A 16,227-nucleotide genomic window follows, 5' to 3' on the forward strand; every position below is an offset into this window, starting at 1 on the left:
ATCTTTGCATATATTCAATTGTTAACTTGCTTTTAATGGCTAATTTGTTACATTTTCGTTATCTACAATTAGTTGTATTATACTCACTTTTTTAACGCATTTTTAACATGAGATTAACATTGGTCACCATTGAATTAGTTAACTCGCAATAAATCACATGACTTGCTTTTTTAATAGTTAACATGAGATTAATCTCAAATTTACCACATTTTAAATACTTAACTCACAATTAATTGCAAATTTGACACATTTTTAAAAGTCAACTCCCAATTAATTGCAAAAACTCACTTTTTTATAATTGCAAAAACAAGATTAAACTCACATTTGTCACCATTGAAATAAGAAACTCGCAATAATTGCAAATTACTCCTCTTTTTAATAGTCACCATGTGATTAAAATCTAAAATCGCAAATTTGTTACATTCTTTAATTGAATGTCAATCGCGGTCAATGCCAGGCAATGGATTCACAGAATTTTTATTCCTGTTCAGGTGCTGGATTGCCATAGCGAAAGGGGTCAAAAAGGTCTCGTTTAAAGTTGTACGGGTCATAGAAAGGCAAGTTCTTGGCAGGACTTTCTTCAACTTTGACCTCATCCACTTTCACCACCTTCTCTTCAACGAATTCCTCTGCCTTGGTGGGGACTTTGGCGGGGCGTGGGGGGTGCTCGACGAGACAGTCGGGGTCCCAGTAGGGGTCGCAGTCATACTCTATATGTTTAACAGTGATGGGAGGAGGAGGCGGAGGAGCTGACTTTTTCGGAGGAGGAGGCAGTTGAGGAGGAACAGCCGCTTTTATCTCCTCCTCCGTCTTGGGCCCGCACGCGGGGTTGTGTCTCGGGTCGCACAGAACCGGGATAGCCCCGGCGGGCAAGTAGACAATCTGTGGTTTGCACAGAGGATCTTTGGGGTGGCACAGGTAGATACGCTGAGCGTGCTGAAGAGGGTCCGGCGTAGGAGCGGGAGTTTCGGGAGGCTGGGCAGTAGTCGTGGGTGCCGCAGTGGTAGTCTGAACACCCATGACACTTTGGTAACTGGAGGCATCTGGCCCGTATGTTAGCTCCAAATGACGCATTTGTTGATATAGCATCCGGATTCGGTCTATCTCGTAGATCTGATAGGAACAGCAAATATTTTTAGTGCAAATAAGAAGTCCCAATTGGACAACGAACGATTATTAGTACTAGGGCTGCCACAAACAAGTAGTCGACTAATCGGTTCATACATAAAACACATGTTGTTTCCTGTTATGTTACTGAACGTTGTAGCAAATGCAGATGTTTGATCAAATTCAAATCAAACGACATTTATTAACAGTGATGAAAATAAGGATTTGAACACCCTGCGATTTTGCATGTTCTCCCACTTAGAAATCATATGCGGGTTTGAAATTTTCATGGAAGGTGCCAGTCCACTGTGAGAGACAATCTAAAAAATGCTGAAATCACAGTGCATGATTTTTTAACAATTCATTTGTGTTATACTGCTTCAAATAAGTATTCGAACACCTGAGAAAATTAATGTTAATATCTGGTACAGTTGCCTTTGAATACAAGTACAGAGGTCAAACGTTTCCTGTAACTTTTCACCCGGTTTGCACAGACTGCAGCAGGGATTTTGCGCCACTGCTCCACACAGATCTTCTCTAGATTAATCAGGTTTCTGGGCTGTCACTGAGAAACACAGAGTTTGGGCTTCTTGCAAAGATTTTCTATTAGCTTTAGGTCTGGAGACTGGCTAGGCCCCTCTAGAACCTTTGATATGCTTTTTACGAAGTCACTCCGTAGTTATTCTGGCTGTCTGCTTTGTGCCATTGTCATGTTGGAAGACCCAGTCACGACCCATTTTCAATGCTCTAACTGAGGGAAGGTGGTTATTCCCCAAAATCTCACAATACATGGCCCTGGTCATTCTCTCGTTAATACAGTGCACCCATCCAATCCCATGTGCAGAAAAACATCCCCAAAGCATGATGCTACCATTCTCAAAGGGTTGATGTTGGTACGTTTGATTTTTCCCAACTACCCTATAAGAGACTCCAAGCAATGAAAGCAGAAGTAATGAGGTTCTGGAGGAGCTGGAGCAAACTCGCCAGTCCCAATTTGGTTGTCAGGAGCAAGTGCCACACTGCGCAGAGGAACGTCACTTTGGGGGATGTTGTTTGGCTTTGCGACCAAAATGCACTGAGGGGACAGTTTAAGCTCGGCAGAGTCATCAGCACCAATCCCGAAGGTAAAAGCATTGTAAGAGATGAAGCTATCAGGGTCTTCCCTGGCTACTGCATCCCTTCAACAAAGACCATGAGCAGAATTAAAGGTCATCCAGTCAACAAGATCCAAGCCACCATCCTTCACAGGGACGTCAGGCGGCTTGTCGTCTTGTTACCTGTGGAAGAACAGGTCAGATCTGAAGAAACCAGTTTGCCTTTGATACCGACGATCTCCCCAGCATCTCTGTGGGAAGATCGAGTGGGAGGTGTCAAGTCAAACTCTGATTAACATCAACAGAAAGCATTGAGCTGGCAACCAGGGCGTGAACTGGAAAATCAACAGCATACAAGCAACGTGGCTATGACGCACAGCTGGAACAGGTTGGCCAAACAACCGATGAGGAATCCAAAGCATAAAAGCAGGAAAGGGAGATGGCAGCCTGGTTTGGCTAGTGACACTTGCAATCCTGTTCAGCTGGCGACGTTAGCAAAAAACTAACCAGAGAGGGAGCCGGTAAGCAGCAAAACTTGAAGTTGCAATGTGCTAGTGGCGGCCATTAGCACAGGGCATGACTCACCAGGTGAAATGTTTGGACCCTTGTAGTTTTTGTTTAGGGAGCCATTTGGGATTTCAGACACTAGTTTAATATTGACATTTGATGTATTCTAGGTTTCACTGTTATTAATTGTGTTAATTGGAAAAATGTAATTTAATGAGTTTGTCTTTTGGTACAAAAGTTTAATATTTAGAAGTGAGGGTTAAAACATTGTGTAATTTAAGATGATAGTTAATTGACTGTGAAATTTGAAATGGGAGGTGGTTGACTGTTCTGGAATGGTCGTAGTGTGTGTTAAATATCAAATGTCATTGTTGAATTGTTTAATTAAATGCAACTAATGATGTTTTCTTTTGTATTGTTCTTTTGTATTGTTTGTTTTTCACCTAATGGATAATGGTGAAAAAGATAGAGAAAAGGAAAACTGTTCATTCATTCGAGTGAATCCCAGTCTGCTCTGGGCTAACGCCAAATCCCTTTTTCAAGTTGGGAGCTGTATGGGGACTTAAAGGAGAAACTTGACACCCATGTTCCCCAAAAGTTCAGTTTTAATCTCATATGACCACATGACTTTCTCCCATTACTCCTCTGGATTATCAATATGGTCATTTGCAAACTTAAAACGGGCCACGACATATGCTGGTTTAAGCAGAACATTCCATTCCATGCATGTTTTTAAACCATAACGTTTTAATTCAGGGGTCGGGAAGAAGGGAACCTATGGCTCACAAGCCAGATCTGGCTCTTTTGACAGCTACATCTGGCTTACAGACAAATCTTTAATTATCCCCCCCCCCCAAAAAGTTTTGTTATACTCCTTTGCACTGTTACCGGCATCCCCAAGGGGCCGCTGTCCCGTTTCAATATGACCGACATTGACAATTTAGTGAAGAAGAAGTGGGCAAGCCCAAGGGGAGAGAGAGACAGGTGTAGAGCGAGAGAGTTGCGCTGGAGCGCTGTATTGAGTGGCTGGGTGTCCCCCACCGTTTTTTGTTTGTGTTAGTAAAGTCTCCGATAAAAAGCCATCCGACACGTCTACGTGTTTTTATACTCCACGCCACCTCCCCTAAGGAAGAACCGGACATAGAAGCGACAACGAACGAGCCACAAAAATCGCCAGTCCACTCCTGACAACGGTTCAGAGTTGAGAGCACCGCATTACCAAACAGTGTAGATTGGTAACAGCGCATTGCGCGAAACAGCAACGGTCACCAGGGACTAGAAAGTCAGTTCGCAGTAATTTTAGTGGGAAAGTGGCAAACATACATGTCGTTGTGTCTATCTATTTAACTATCAATCGCACAGGCAACGCAGATGAGGCAGAGACACTGTTCAAGTGGGGTTGCTGTATTTTGCTGTCGAAAATAGCGGCCGAAGTGGGCATCTGCGTGAGATCAGGAAGTAAAGTTCCGTCGTTTTCAGTTTCGTTTTCTGTGTTGTCACTTGTCAGCTAATTTTAGGAAGACTTTTGAGAATATGACAAAAATTGCATAAATGCGGCAACGTTTTTTTTTTTGTCTTGCTTTGGATGAGTCAACAGACGTAAGCAACTTCTCCCAGTTTAGCGTGATTGCCAGGTTTTGACTGAATGGGACAACAAGACAACGCAAAAGAAAAAAATCTACTGATGGATAAACTTGTTTCGTGTTTCATGAAGAGAGATGCGTCCTAAGTTTCTCAACGCCTGCATGAAGCTTAACCCCACTAAGTATCAACCAGACTACAAAGCCATCAGCAAAAACATGCAGCACCAGAACTCGCATTAATGGTAAGAAATACTCATCATTGATTAGCAACAGCATAACAATGTTATTAGAAAGAATTCAGAGACTTGTCATACTTTAAAAGTGTTGAAATTACATAAAATGCAAACATGTATTTTTATTTTTAAATATATTGTATGGCTCTCACGGAACTACATTTAGAAATATGTGGTGTTCATGCCTCTCTCAGCCAAAAAGGTTCCCGACCCCTGTTTTAGTGTATTACCAACAGTAACCTTGGAAATGGTGGTCCCACCTCCGTTCAGGTCATTGACCAACTCCTCCTGTGTAGTTCATGGCTGATTCCTCACCATTCTTAGGATCATTGAAACCCTACGAGGTAGCTCTTGCATGGATCCCCAGTCTGAGGGAAATCGACAGTCATGTTTAGCTTCTTCCATTTTCCAATAATTGCTCCAACGGTGGATCTTATATCACCAAGCTGCTTGGCAATTGCCCCGTAACCCTTTGCAGCCTTGTAGAGGTATACAATTCTGTCTCTGATGTCTTTGGACATTTCTTTGGTCTTGACCATGTTAGTAATTGGAGTCTTCTTGATTGTATAAGGTGGACAGGTTTTTATATGCAGCTAACTGCCTAAAACATGTCAAAAAGTCTACCTCCACTCCACTTATTTGGTGGACTTTTTAAAGACGACTAACAGGTCTTTGAGGCTCGCAATTCTGGCCAATAGACAGGGTTTCATACTTATTTGCAGCAGTATAATACAGATAACTTATAAATTTAATTAATTAATTAATACAAATAAATCATAGATTTTTTTTCCCTATAGATTGTATCTCACAGTGGACAAGCGCCTACCATGAAAATATCAAACCCGCCCATCATTTCTAAGTGGAAGAATTTTATTTTCCTCACTGTATATGGTCCTTTACAAAAACCCAAAGAGTCCTCCAACAACCTTTACCTTTACAACAACCAAAAATATACTTCATGATAAATAAAAGGCAGGAAAGCACGATACAATAAAATTGAGGGAAAAAACAAAACAATGCATCGTGCTATATGTCAAAACAGCAAATAAAACAATAAAACACATCAAAACCCTTAAGAAATCTAACCACGTTACCCTCCTAAGGAGAAAAGGTGAGTCTAAAAAAGTGGATCTTTAATCCGGATTTCAGGGGGCAGGCTATTCCACAACCTGGGGACAGCAGCCGCAAAAGATTGATCACCACTGATTAAATCTCGACATTGGAAATTGGAAAAGTAACTGGCCAATACACTGTAATCTGTGTATTTTTATTAGCCTTATTGTACTTTTTGTTTTATGTGGTGCACGTTATAGCGACACTTTAAATCTCGTTGTACTCTACAATGACAATAAAGGCGTTCTATTCTATTCTATTCTATTCTATTCTATTCTATTCTATTCTATTCTATTCTATTCTATTCTATTCTATTCTATTTTATTCACAGCAGCCCTAGTCGGGACATTGACTTACCCCTTCAATGTGTCCAATGCTATTGTAGAAGCGATAGTAGGACTGAAAGTCGGGCGTGCCTCTGTACCATTTTGGGTCGACGTTCCTCCTGGCTCGAGAATTAGTCAGGAAATGGTGCGCTTTGGCAGGGTCAATACTGACTGGAGTTCATGGAAATGAGAGCAGACAACATCACTTTTCAGCACTATGAATGCTTTTTTAAAATACAGTCATTCATAGTAAAAAAAAAATGTCACACCATCCCAAAAATATTTACAGTGGAAATGTAAAATGAAAACAAAATACCTGCGGAATCCTTTACTCTCAGTAAAGACGATGCTTCTAGAAAAGCTGGAGGAAGTCAGAAGATTCATAATTATGTTAACCCCTTGAATTTACATTGAACAAACATACAAAAGTGCATGAAGACAGTATTAAGAAAAAAAGGGTACTAAGCAGACAAAATTAATATGGAAAAAAATACAGCTAAAAAGTAGAACTTCCTAAATTAAAACCTCATAAAAAGAAAAATAATAAAAGAAACAAAGGTAAATGAAGACAAAAATAATTAAAAGTAAAACAAAATTAAATAGAAATCAATAAACAATAAATATATTTTTTTAAATATTAAATCAATACATGACTTTAAAAAAATATTTCAGGCATTAAGTTGAATTAAAATTCAACCCACTGTGAATAAATAATTCAGTTACACTTTATTTAAATTCAGTGTCATAATAATGACATGACACGTGTCATGTATATGAATGAGGGTTATGATAGATTGTCATTTAGTCAAATATGTCATTATATTGAGATTTTTTTCAAATGTCTTTGGGTTGGGATTACAGTTTAGGAACTGTGTTAGAGTTGGGACACCTAATGACATCTGTCGTAAGCATTCAATAATGATCATGACAGTGTCATGTCATAATTATGACGGTCTTATGACTGTTGTATGACCCGGAATTCAAATAAAGCATTACTAATAATTCCATTTACTCCTGTTACGTTACTAAAATTTTCAAGTCGATATCGATACGGCAAAAGATACCATTTTCGATGCAACAAAAACAAACAAACAAACTCAAATATTAGCTTTTTATGAACTATGTCTGCGCAATTCAAGACGATAGACGTCCAATCACATGGCCTTCGTGAAGTGAAATTAAGTTTGTCACTTGTCTAGCGCTGCCACTGACTGACGACAAATATGAAAAATATCCTCCATTACTATCAAGAATAGTACAAAATCTAATCTACCCCATGAAAAAAACAAAAAAAAACAAAGTATCGATACTTACAAATAAAAAATTGTATCCGGATTCAACATTTCGGTATTGATACATTTCACAACCCCAATTTCAATAGTTTATTAACAGACCTGGCATGACTAGCAGGCAGCAAAAAGCCTTAAACATGGACACCTGGCAACTCATCCTTGGCATCTGCAAATAAATCATCTTGTAAAAAGTCCCAAACTCAAAAAAAAAAAAACATACACAGATTTACGCTAGGTACATAAATACATCACAAAGAGCGCAGAAACTGCTCACCTAATGCTTAATCTCCTCAGTGCTTCTCTCATCTCATCTGCTCTTCGTAAATACTAATATCAATACCGGAGCGTTTTATTGGCTGCCGAGCTCCAACTCCACCCCTCGCGCAAATCTGCAAAATACGAGAACGCGAGCCACTCCTGACAAAACATGCCTTGAAGGTGAAAATAAACCCCTGTCTTGAAACAGATGGTCAAAAAATAGAGGGGAAGTCAAGCAAACTGCTGTTTAGGTCTTAGAAAACTATGTAGGAATTTTCTACATTTTGCAAGTTGTTGTTAAAAGGATTTAAAAAAAATATATTTTCCACTTTATAACATATTTTTGGCACAATTCTCACATTTCAACGCGATATCGATACAAAAAAAAAAAAAAAAGTAGTAGTGTTGCACCAATACCATGTTTTGGCTCCTGATACCGATTCCAATATGTATTAATGGTGGCTCCAGTACCAATGGCATGTTATTTTTTTTGTTAGAGTAAAAAAAATAATAAACGGGACACGGGACCTTTGCCAATGCACAATTTTCTGGTACGCTGACTCAATTGACGTACACACGAGCTCTGCTAATGGTTACCGAAATAGAGAAATCTAAACATATAAGACGCAAATACAGTTTATATCATGTTGTGCTTGTCTTCACATAATTCACACGCATAATGTTTGCTAAGGTTACTGGAGGTTTTTAACCTTGCACGCCAGATGGAATGTTTCATATATCCACTTCGAATGTATTCCACATACTGTATCCTGGAAAGAATAAAAACTTAGTATACTGTATGTTCTTAACGTCATTTTGTTATTGGGAAAATTCTTTATTTTGTTTTATGACAAAACATTGTTTTAAAGCAACATTAGGTAGCTTTTCAACCGTTATAGAATATTTTCAAAACATCTGAAATATGTCGACTGACAACTAGTTGAATGACACGTATCTTGAGTGGGTCTGTATCGCTTTCACCAGCACAAATTAACTTCACGGCATATGTCACTTTCCCCATTCATTATAAAGTCGGAAGTCTAGGCGAACGCTTTCACGTGAATTCTGCAAAGAAGGCAGAGCAACAAAAGAGACAAAATGTTTTGTCCGAGCAGGATAATAGGTTAACAGGATACTCAAGAATAAACATCGGCTTTAACTCGCTAACGTTACACCCCCCCTCAAATGAACTCGTCCACGCTGACGAGTTTGGATGGGGTGGTGGGCTTAGCCACACGGTTGCTAACCGTCATATGCTATTGTTTAGCCACACCTGGATTCATTAGCGTATTGCTATTCATCCTTCACACAGCCATTGGAAAAAGAAATCGCGTTTAATCCATCTGCAGGCGACAGAGTGATCATAATTTTACGGCACTGTGCGGGTGTGCGCTGGTCCTCATGTGAAACACAGTCTTCCTTGAGGCAAAACACTACCGCAGCACTTATCAAAGCGCAAAATAAATAAAAGAAACTCAAACTTTGGAATTTGATTTTTTATTGTTCTATCGTTCTTTAATTCACAGTTAATGTGCAAAAATAGACAACACTCTTTTTTGAGAGGATCGACTGATGTAACACTCAAAGTCGGGTAGCACTTGCCAACTGGCAACTTTTTTTATCTCACAAATAATTACTACCATCTTCAATATTCGATTACACAGTTAACTGTAAACTGTTACCAGATAATATACATTTCCACATGGGATATATTTCTATTTTCATTTCCTGTCAAAAAATGTTTTTAGTGACCGTCTTCGCTTCACTTTTATTGAGGAAATGTAGTGTATTTCAGAAAAAACTTGGGAAATTCACTTATTCCACCATAATATTCAAGTTGCTTCCTGGTCACGTCTGCAACTCCCGCCTTGTTCCCTTAATTGGCTCGCCATCAGAAGGCGACCAATCAACATTAAATTGGTTCGCAGGAAAGCATTGTGTCCAGTTAAAAAAAAGGTTTTGGACATTCTTTCGTCTACTTTTAATGAGGAAATGAAGTGTATTTCCATCAAAACTTGGAACCGCTTTGTACATTGTATTCAAGCAGATAGTCCTGGTCATGTCCGCAGCTCCTGCCTCTTTTTCCTGATTGGCTGGAACATCAGACGACCAGTCAAGTGGTTGGACAGTTTAGGTTTGCAGGACTTTGCATGATCGATCAATCAATGAATCAGGAAGTACCATCTTGCTTGCAAAGCTTTAAAATAATTGTACTTTTCTGTATATCACTTAGGCAGCACAAGCCTTCCCCTTTCTGTCATCTGCACAGACAATTCCATAATAATGTTAACCATTAGCCACCTGGAAGAGCACATTTAGACTTGCTGTCTCCGTGCGCTCCTTGATTGCAGCTTTGACGGCTGCTTTGAAAGGTGAAATTACAAAGCAACAGTCCAGGAAAAACTTTAAAATGCAACAATTTTGGTTCAAATTAAGTTCAAACAACAAACCTATTTTTTTCTACCATTAAAGTCCTCTGTATTATGCAGTAAATGTTTGGAACACGATGCAAATATTGTAAGGATTTGTGGAATATATTTTATAGAACTTTAATCAAACAGGGCTTTCTATTCCCATATTACGACACAGCAGAAGGATGATCGGATGCCACATGATTAGCCGTCTATCATCATCAATGGCACTGAAAGAGTTGATTTTGTGACTTTAGGGAATTACCCGTTCATTGGTCACTTCTGGTTGATTTCGGGTCACTTTCAGTTGATTTGGGGTTGCTTTTACCCCCCCCCACACACACAGACACAAAAAAAAAAAGAATTTTGTGTCAAAAATAATGATTGCAAATGGAGAAACACGAAAGTGTTAACCCCTTGATGCCAACATTTACAATTAACAAATATACATCAAAAACTCGTGTGGGATACATATAACATAAAAGAAAAACAATAAAATATAAAAATGTAATAAAAAAATAAAAATTTTAATTAAATTTGTATGTATGGATGTAAGTACATATTTCTTTTTTTTATTGCAGATATTGATCGCAATAAAACTTTTGAACAACACGATTCCATTTCTTGTTTTATTTAACCCTTTAAGGTCTGGGCCTATTTTGTCTTATTTTGCATGCCTTTAAAGTTGCCTTTATATTTCAAAGAAAGAATTGTTTACGATGGCCTGATTTGGTCCCTTTTTTTGTGACACCTTGAACTTCATGTCCAAACTGTTGTTTCCTTCACTGACCAATTATAAATCATCATTTTGGGCCCAAAAAGACCAAAAATTCCAAAATCGTTTTGTTAAAATTTTTAATATTGATGTCCAATTGACAACCAAACATGCGTAACGAACCGTTTTGAAACTTTGTAATATTTATTCAACATGTTAGGATGAACATTCAACCAAAAAAACTTAGAATAAATAGTCTTATATTTGACAATTCAACATAAACAACAGGTATAGCCATAGGCGTTTTTTGCCTTTATACAGGCTCTAGTCAAAACAGGTTATATACAGCAGACCAAACAGTGAAGAACAGTGAAAAAATATACCATCTAACACAAAAAGTGTTTAGAGGCCATCTCTATATGAGTTTAGGTATTGCGGCCCATCACCTGATGAAAACTATGTACACACAATCAAGCTTCTTGAACACACATTTATAAACACAAATTGAGAAGACTGATTGTGGGGAAAAAAATATATATATAACATTGGGAAAAAAAGTATTTTCAAAAATATTAACAATAAATAAGTTAATTATTTTTCAGGCATGCCACTCCGAAAAGCAGTTTCGTCCTGGAATTAGACACAGGGCTACATCACACAGCCCACACTTCCATGGGGTGTCGGTCCTCTTTCCACCCTTCCATTTTCATTTCACTTTACTTTCATTGTCACTATAAATGTACATGAAAAAAAAGTCAGTATTTATGAAAATAATAAAGTATAAAATAAAAATATATACAGAAATAAATAATAATGGAAATCTATATGTATGACAATAGAAAGAATACAATAGCTGAATATGTGCTACATCCCTAATCTTCATATAGAAGGAAGACAAATTATACTTTGATCCAATATGCACATTTTATTATTATATACACAAACACACACTTATATTGCATCAAAATTAACTTTGTCTTGCAATATCAAAAGAAACTTTCAAAAGAAACTTTTTCAGCAGCATAAAAAAAAAAAAAAGTGGGTTGGCTTACCTCTGCTCGTCGATGGCGTCACCCACGTGTTCAAATCCGTCACTATCTTCACTCGAGGACTCTTCCGAAGAAGACGATGATGACGAATTTGGACCATCCTCTTCCTCACGTTGATCAAAAAGCTCAATTGCTTGCGCTAAATTTAGTTATCCGTTCATTCTCAAAGTCACACAAAGTCGCTCGCTCGCTCGATTCAAACGGCCGTCGGTCGCCACCTCGCTGCTTCAGAACACTCCTCCCTCTCGTTCGGTGGAACCTCGCACGGCAGTTATATTTATTTAAAAAAAAAAAAAAAAAACGCATGTTGTGCTTCCACTGTGACTTCGAAAGGGTTCGTTTGATTTGTGTTTTTTTCATGGAGCTTCCGTTTTGAAAAAGGACAAGAAATGATGGAAATATAGACATAAACAAATTATCCATGCAGCGTTTTAATGTTTTTTTGAGAGGACAATAAAACTATAAAACTTAAATGACAATATCTCACGTTTTAGTTGGTCGATTGACTTCAAATAACAACGAGAGTAAACCGCAACTTCCGCACTTTAAAACGAGACCAACCAACGGCATGTGGGTGACGTAATTAAAACGCGAGGGCGCTTCAAAGACGACGTGCGCTGAGGACGCGCCGGCGCGTCCTTCGACTCTCAAGGGTTAAAACTATTGGTGCATGTACTAAACAGGTCAATATATCACAATTTATAAAACTTAAAAAATATTAACGAAGACGTAGCATAAGTCGAGCCTTCCATCATCAAAGTAGAATGCACGTAGTCTCGATTTATGTCCATCAACACTGGCGTCACTAGGTTTTAAGAATAGAGGGGGCTTAGCCACCGGGAGATGACAGGATGTAAGTGAACGTAGAGTACAAGCACAAAACTTCCCAAACAGCTGACAAAAACCAATAATTTATTCATTATTATTGTTCTTGTTGTTTATTCAGTCTATTTTTAATACAATAGAACAACAGGGAAAAAATGGTTACAATTGCAAGTTACTTGGTAGATAGAAGTATCAAAGAATGCCTTTGTCATACCGTTTTTAAGGATGGCAAATTGGTCTATTACTGTGCTTTGACTCCTACAGGTCAATAAAGGTGTTGGAGTAATTATTATTAGTGTGTTATACTGCATTATACTGACTATCCACTAATTACAATCATATGTGAGTGAGTTCAGCTCCTGTACTCATCTATACATAACGTGAGAAACACAGCTGATACTCCAGAAGGAAGTCACTCCAAAGACAGTGGTAAAAAGAGTGCACACTTAACTCTATAAAAAACAGGAACTTCACAATGCATTTCAGACTAACTAGCTAACAGCAGTTGAGTTCCGGCGTTATTTTAGAGCTGGGATGTAACTTTTGACCACAAAGCAACAAAGGTAAAACATGCGCAGAGATTGTCTGTAGTGTGCAAGCCAAGTTTTTATTTCTCAAACACAGAGCAGTTAGTTCATTAATTAGATGATACTTTCTGCTGTTAGGCGGGGGCTGGAGCTAACTGTTACTACCAGCATGAAAACCTTCTTATGTCCCTCCTTCATCCATCTATTCACACTCTGCTCTATCCAGACAGCTGTCAAAATCTGACAACTTGCCTTTCATTCAACCAAATTGTAGAAATGTGCCCCTTCACATCCTCAGTCACGGTAACGGCATTGCAAAGGTGGGAAAAGTAATACATTATATTACTTATTATTAGTGTTGCACCGATACCATTTTTTGGCCCCGATACCGATACCTGGCTGTGCAGTATCGGCCGATACCATACCGATGCCACCCCGTTTATATACATATATATATATATATATATATATATATATATATATATATATATATATATATCCATCCATCCATCCATCCATTATCTTCCGCTTGTTCCGGGGTCGGGTCGCGGGGGCAGCAGCTTTAACAGGGAAGCCCAGACTTCCCTCTCCCCAGCCACTTCAACCAGCTCCTCCGGCGGGATCCCAAGGCGTTCCCAGGCCAGCCGAGAGACATAGTCTCTCCAGCGTGTCCTGGGTCGTCCCCGGGGCCTCCCGCCGGTGGGACATGCCCGGAACACCTCTCCAGGGAGGCGTCCGGGAGGCATCCGAACCAGATGCCCGAGCCACCTCAGCTGGCTCCTCTCTACGCGGAGGAGTAGCGGCTCGACGCCGAGTCCCTCCCGGATGACCGAGCTTCTCACCCTATCTCTAAGGGAGAGCCCGGACACCCTGCGGAGGAAACTCATTTCGGCCGCTTGTATCCGGGATCTTGTTCTTTCGGTCACGACCCAAAGCTCGTGACCATAGGTGAGGGCAGGAACGTAGATCGACTGGTAAATCGAGAGCTTTGCCTTTCGGCTCAGCTCCTTCTTCACCACTACGGACCGGTGCAGCGTCCGCATTACTGCAGACGCCGCACCGATTCGCCTGTCGATCTCCCGCTCCCTCCTACCGTCACTCGTGAACAAGACCCCAAGATACTTGAACTCCTCCACTTGGGGCAGGATCTCATCCCCGACCCGGAGAGGGCACTCCACCCTTTTCCGACTGAGGACCATGGTCTCGGATTTGGAGGTGCTGATCTTCATCCCAACCGCTTCACACTCAGCTGCGAACCGCTCCAGTGAGAGTTGGAGGTCACGGCTTGATGAAGCCAACAGCACTAAATCATCTGCAAAAAGCAGAGATTCAATGCTGAGGTCACCAAACCGGACCCCCTCAACGCTTCGGCTGCGCCTAGAAATTCTGTCCATAAAAGTTATGAACAAAATCGGTGACAAAGGGCAGCCTTGGCGGAGTCCAACCCTCACTGGGAACGAATTCGACTTACTGCCGGCAATGCGGACCAGACTCTGACACCGGTCGTACAGGGACCGAACAGCCCTTACCAAGGGGCTCGGTACCCCGTACTCCCGGAGCACCCTCCACAGGATTCCCCTAGGCACACGGTCGAACGCCTTCTCCAAATCCACAAAACACATGTAGACTGGTTGGGCGAACTCCCATGCACCCTCGAGGACCCTGCTGAGGGTGTAGAGCTGGTCCACTGTTCCACGGCCGGGACGAAAACCACACTGCTCCTCCTGAATCCGAGATTCGACTTCCCGACGGACCCTCCTCTCCAGCACCCCTGAATAGACTTTAGACTATATATACTATATATATATATATATATATATATATATATATATATATATATATATAATCAGAGGTTGCGCTAGACTTTTTCGTTGTCTGTCATTTTGACTGACAGGGTCATAAAAATCCGGTCATAATCTATTTTTACCCGTCACTTAAATTTTTAAAATGATGATAATGACATTGTGGTGACCCTTTGTTTGGCATAATTCACCTTCCGTACTTGTGTGTCCATTTGGTCGAGCGCGTTACCGGCTACGACAGTCACGTGACAGAGACACTTAAGAGCCGCGCGCGGTCCCCTCACTATCCACTTGCTCTCGCTATATGATTGGCCGAAGAGTCGAAATGTTCTCCCGTGAAATGCCTGTTTGAAAATGTGTAAAAGCGATGGATGATACTACACACAGAGCGTATTATTAACAAATGTTAAAGTTGTATAATCATATAGCGAGAATAAGAAACGTCACTGAGGCCCCAGTAAGTAGGTAGCCTACCATATGTAGCATATGGAACAATGAAATTAACAGTTCACCTGCTGTGGCCTGAACGTACTCTCACACTTTCCTCCTGGTGCGCATGGACTTGAATTGCGTGCACACTTGTGCAGTCCCTGTTTTTTCACCTCTTTTATCAACACCATCGTCGTTTTGGGGCTTTTTGAAGAAACTTCGGACACTCAGTTGCCTTGACATTTTTTCAGAGTAAGGCCAACGACGTCATGCATCAAGAGAGAAAATAGCTAATTAATATGCTCACTCGCCACCCTGTGGTCTGGGGTGTGAATTGCAACCGGTCAAAATGACGGATGGACTTGTTTTTTCCGTCACCGTTTTAAAAAATCGGTCAACGACGGAAAATATTCGGTTAACGCGACCCCTGATATATATATATATATATATATATATATATATTTTTTTTTTTTTTTTCCCCCCAAAGAGCTAAATAATTGGATGTGAAATCATTGCTATCAAGGCTTTGTCAGGCTGTTGCTTACCTTTGCAAAATAGGAAAAAGACAAGTACAAAGTATAATACTAGCCCAACAGTAAGAAAGTAAAAATAAGTTCATAATAATAAACTCTAAATGAACTGAGTAAACTTTTTTAAACCTCTCAAAGGCCAAACAGTGCAACTTTCATGAAATTATTGTCACATTCTGCTGCTGGTTAGATTGTGTTTTGTTGCTGGGCTGTTAGTGGGGGCGTTCCTGACGTCGCACCTGAATCCAATGCAGGCTCATCAACGCAGCATTTAAGCATGGGTGAGCTCATAGAAGGCTGCCGAGATATTTGCTTTGCTGATCGCCATTTGACATCTCGCACTATAGTCTCGCTACATTTGCTTGTTACGCCCCTGCATTGGGTTTTTTCTGTTAGTGTGCTGCACTCGTTTGTAACCTCTACCCT

The 16,227-nt window shown here is 40.1% G+C and overlaps 1 protein-coding gene across 1 annotated transcript; it reads right to left on the reverse strand.

Annotated features, from left to right (window-relative positions):
- Window positions 1–477: 477 nt before the first annotated feature.
- Window positions 478–7,412, reverse strand: and3 (actinodin3). Its single transcript, XM_057856524.1, has 3 exons — window positions 7,358–7,412; window positions 5,995–6,134; window positions 478–1,113 (listed from the first exon to the last, which is right to left on the reverse strand). The coding sequence occupies exons 1-3, from the start codon at window positions 7,410–7,412 to the stop codon at window positions 478–480; spliced, it is 831 nt and encodes a 276-aa protein (XP_057712507.1).
- Between the last annotated feature and the right edge of the window lie 8,815 nt (window positions 7,413–16,227).

This window comes from Corythoichthys intestinalis, chromosome 14, assembly GCF_030265065.1.
Source record: "Corythoichthys intestinalis isolate RoL2023-P3 chromosome 14, ASM3026506v1, whole genome shotgun sequence".
In the NCBI taxonomy this organism is placed as follows: Eukaryota; Metazoa; Chordata; class Actinopteri; order Syngnathiformes; family Syngnathidae; genus Corythoichthys; species Corythoichthys intestinalis.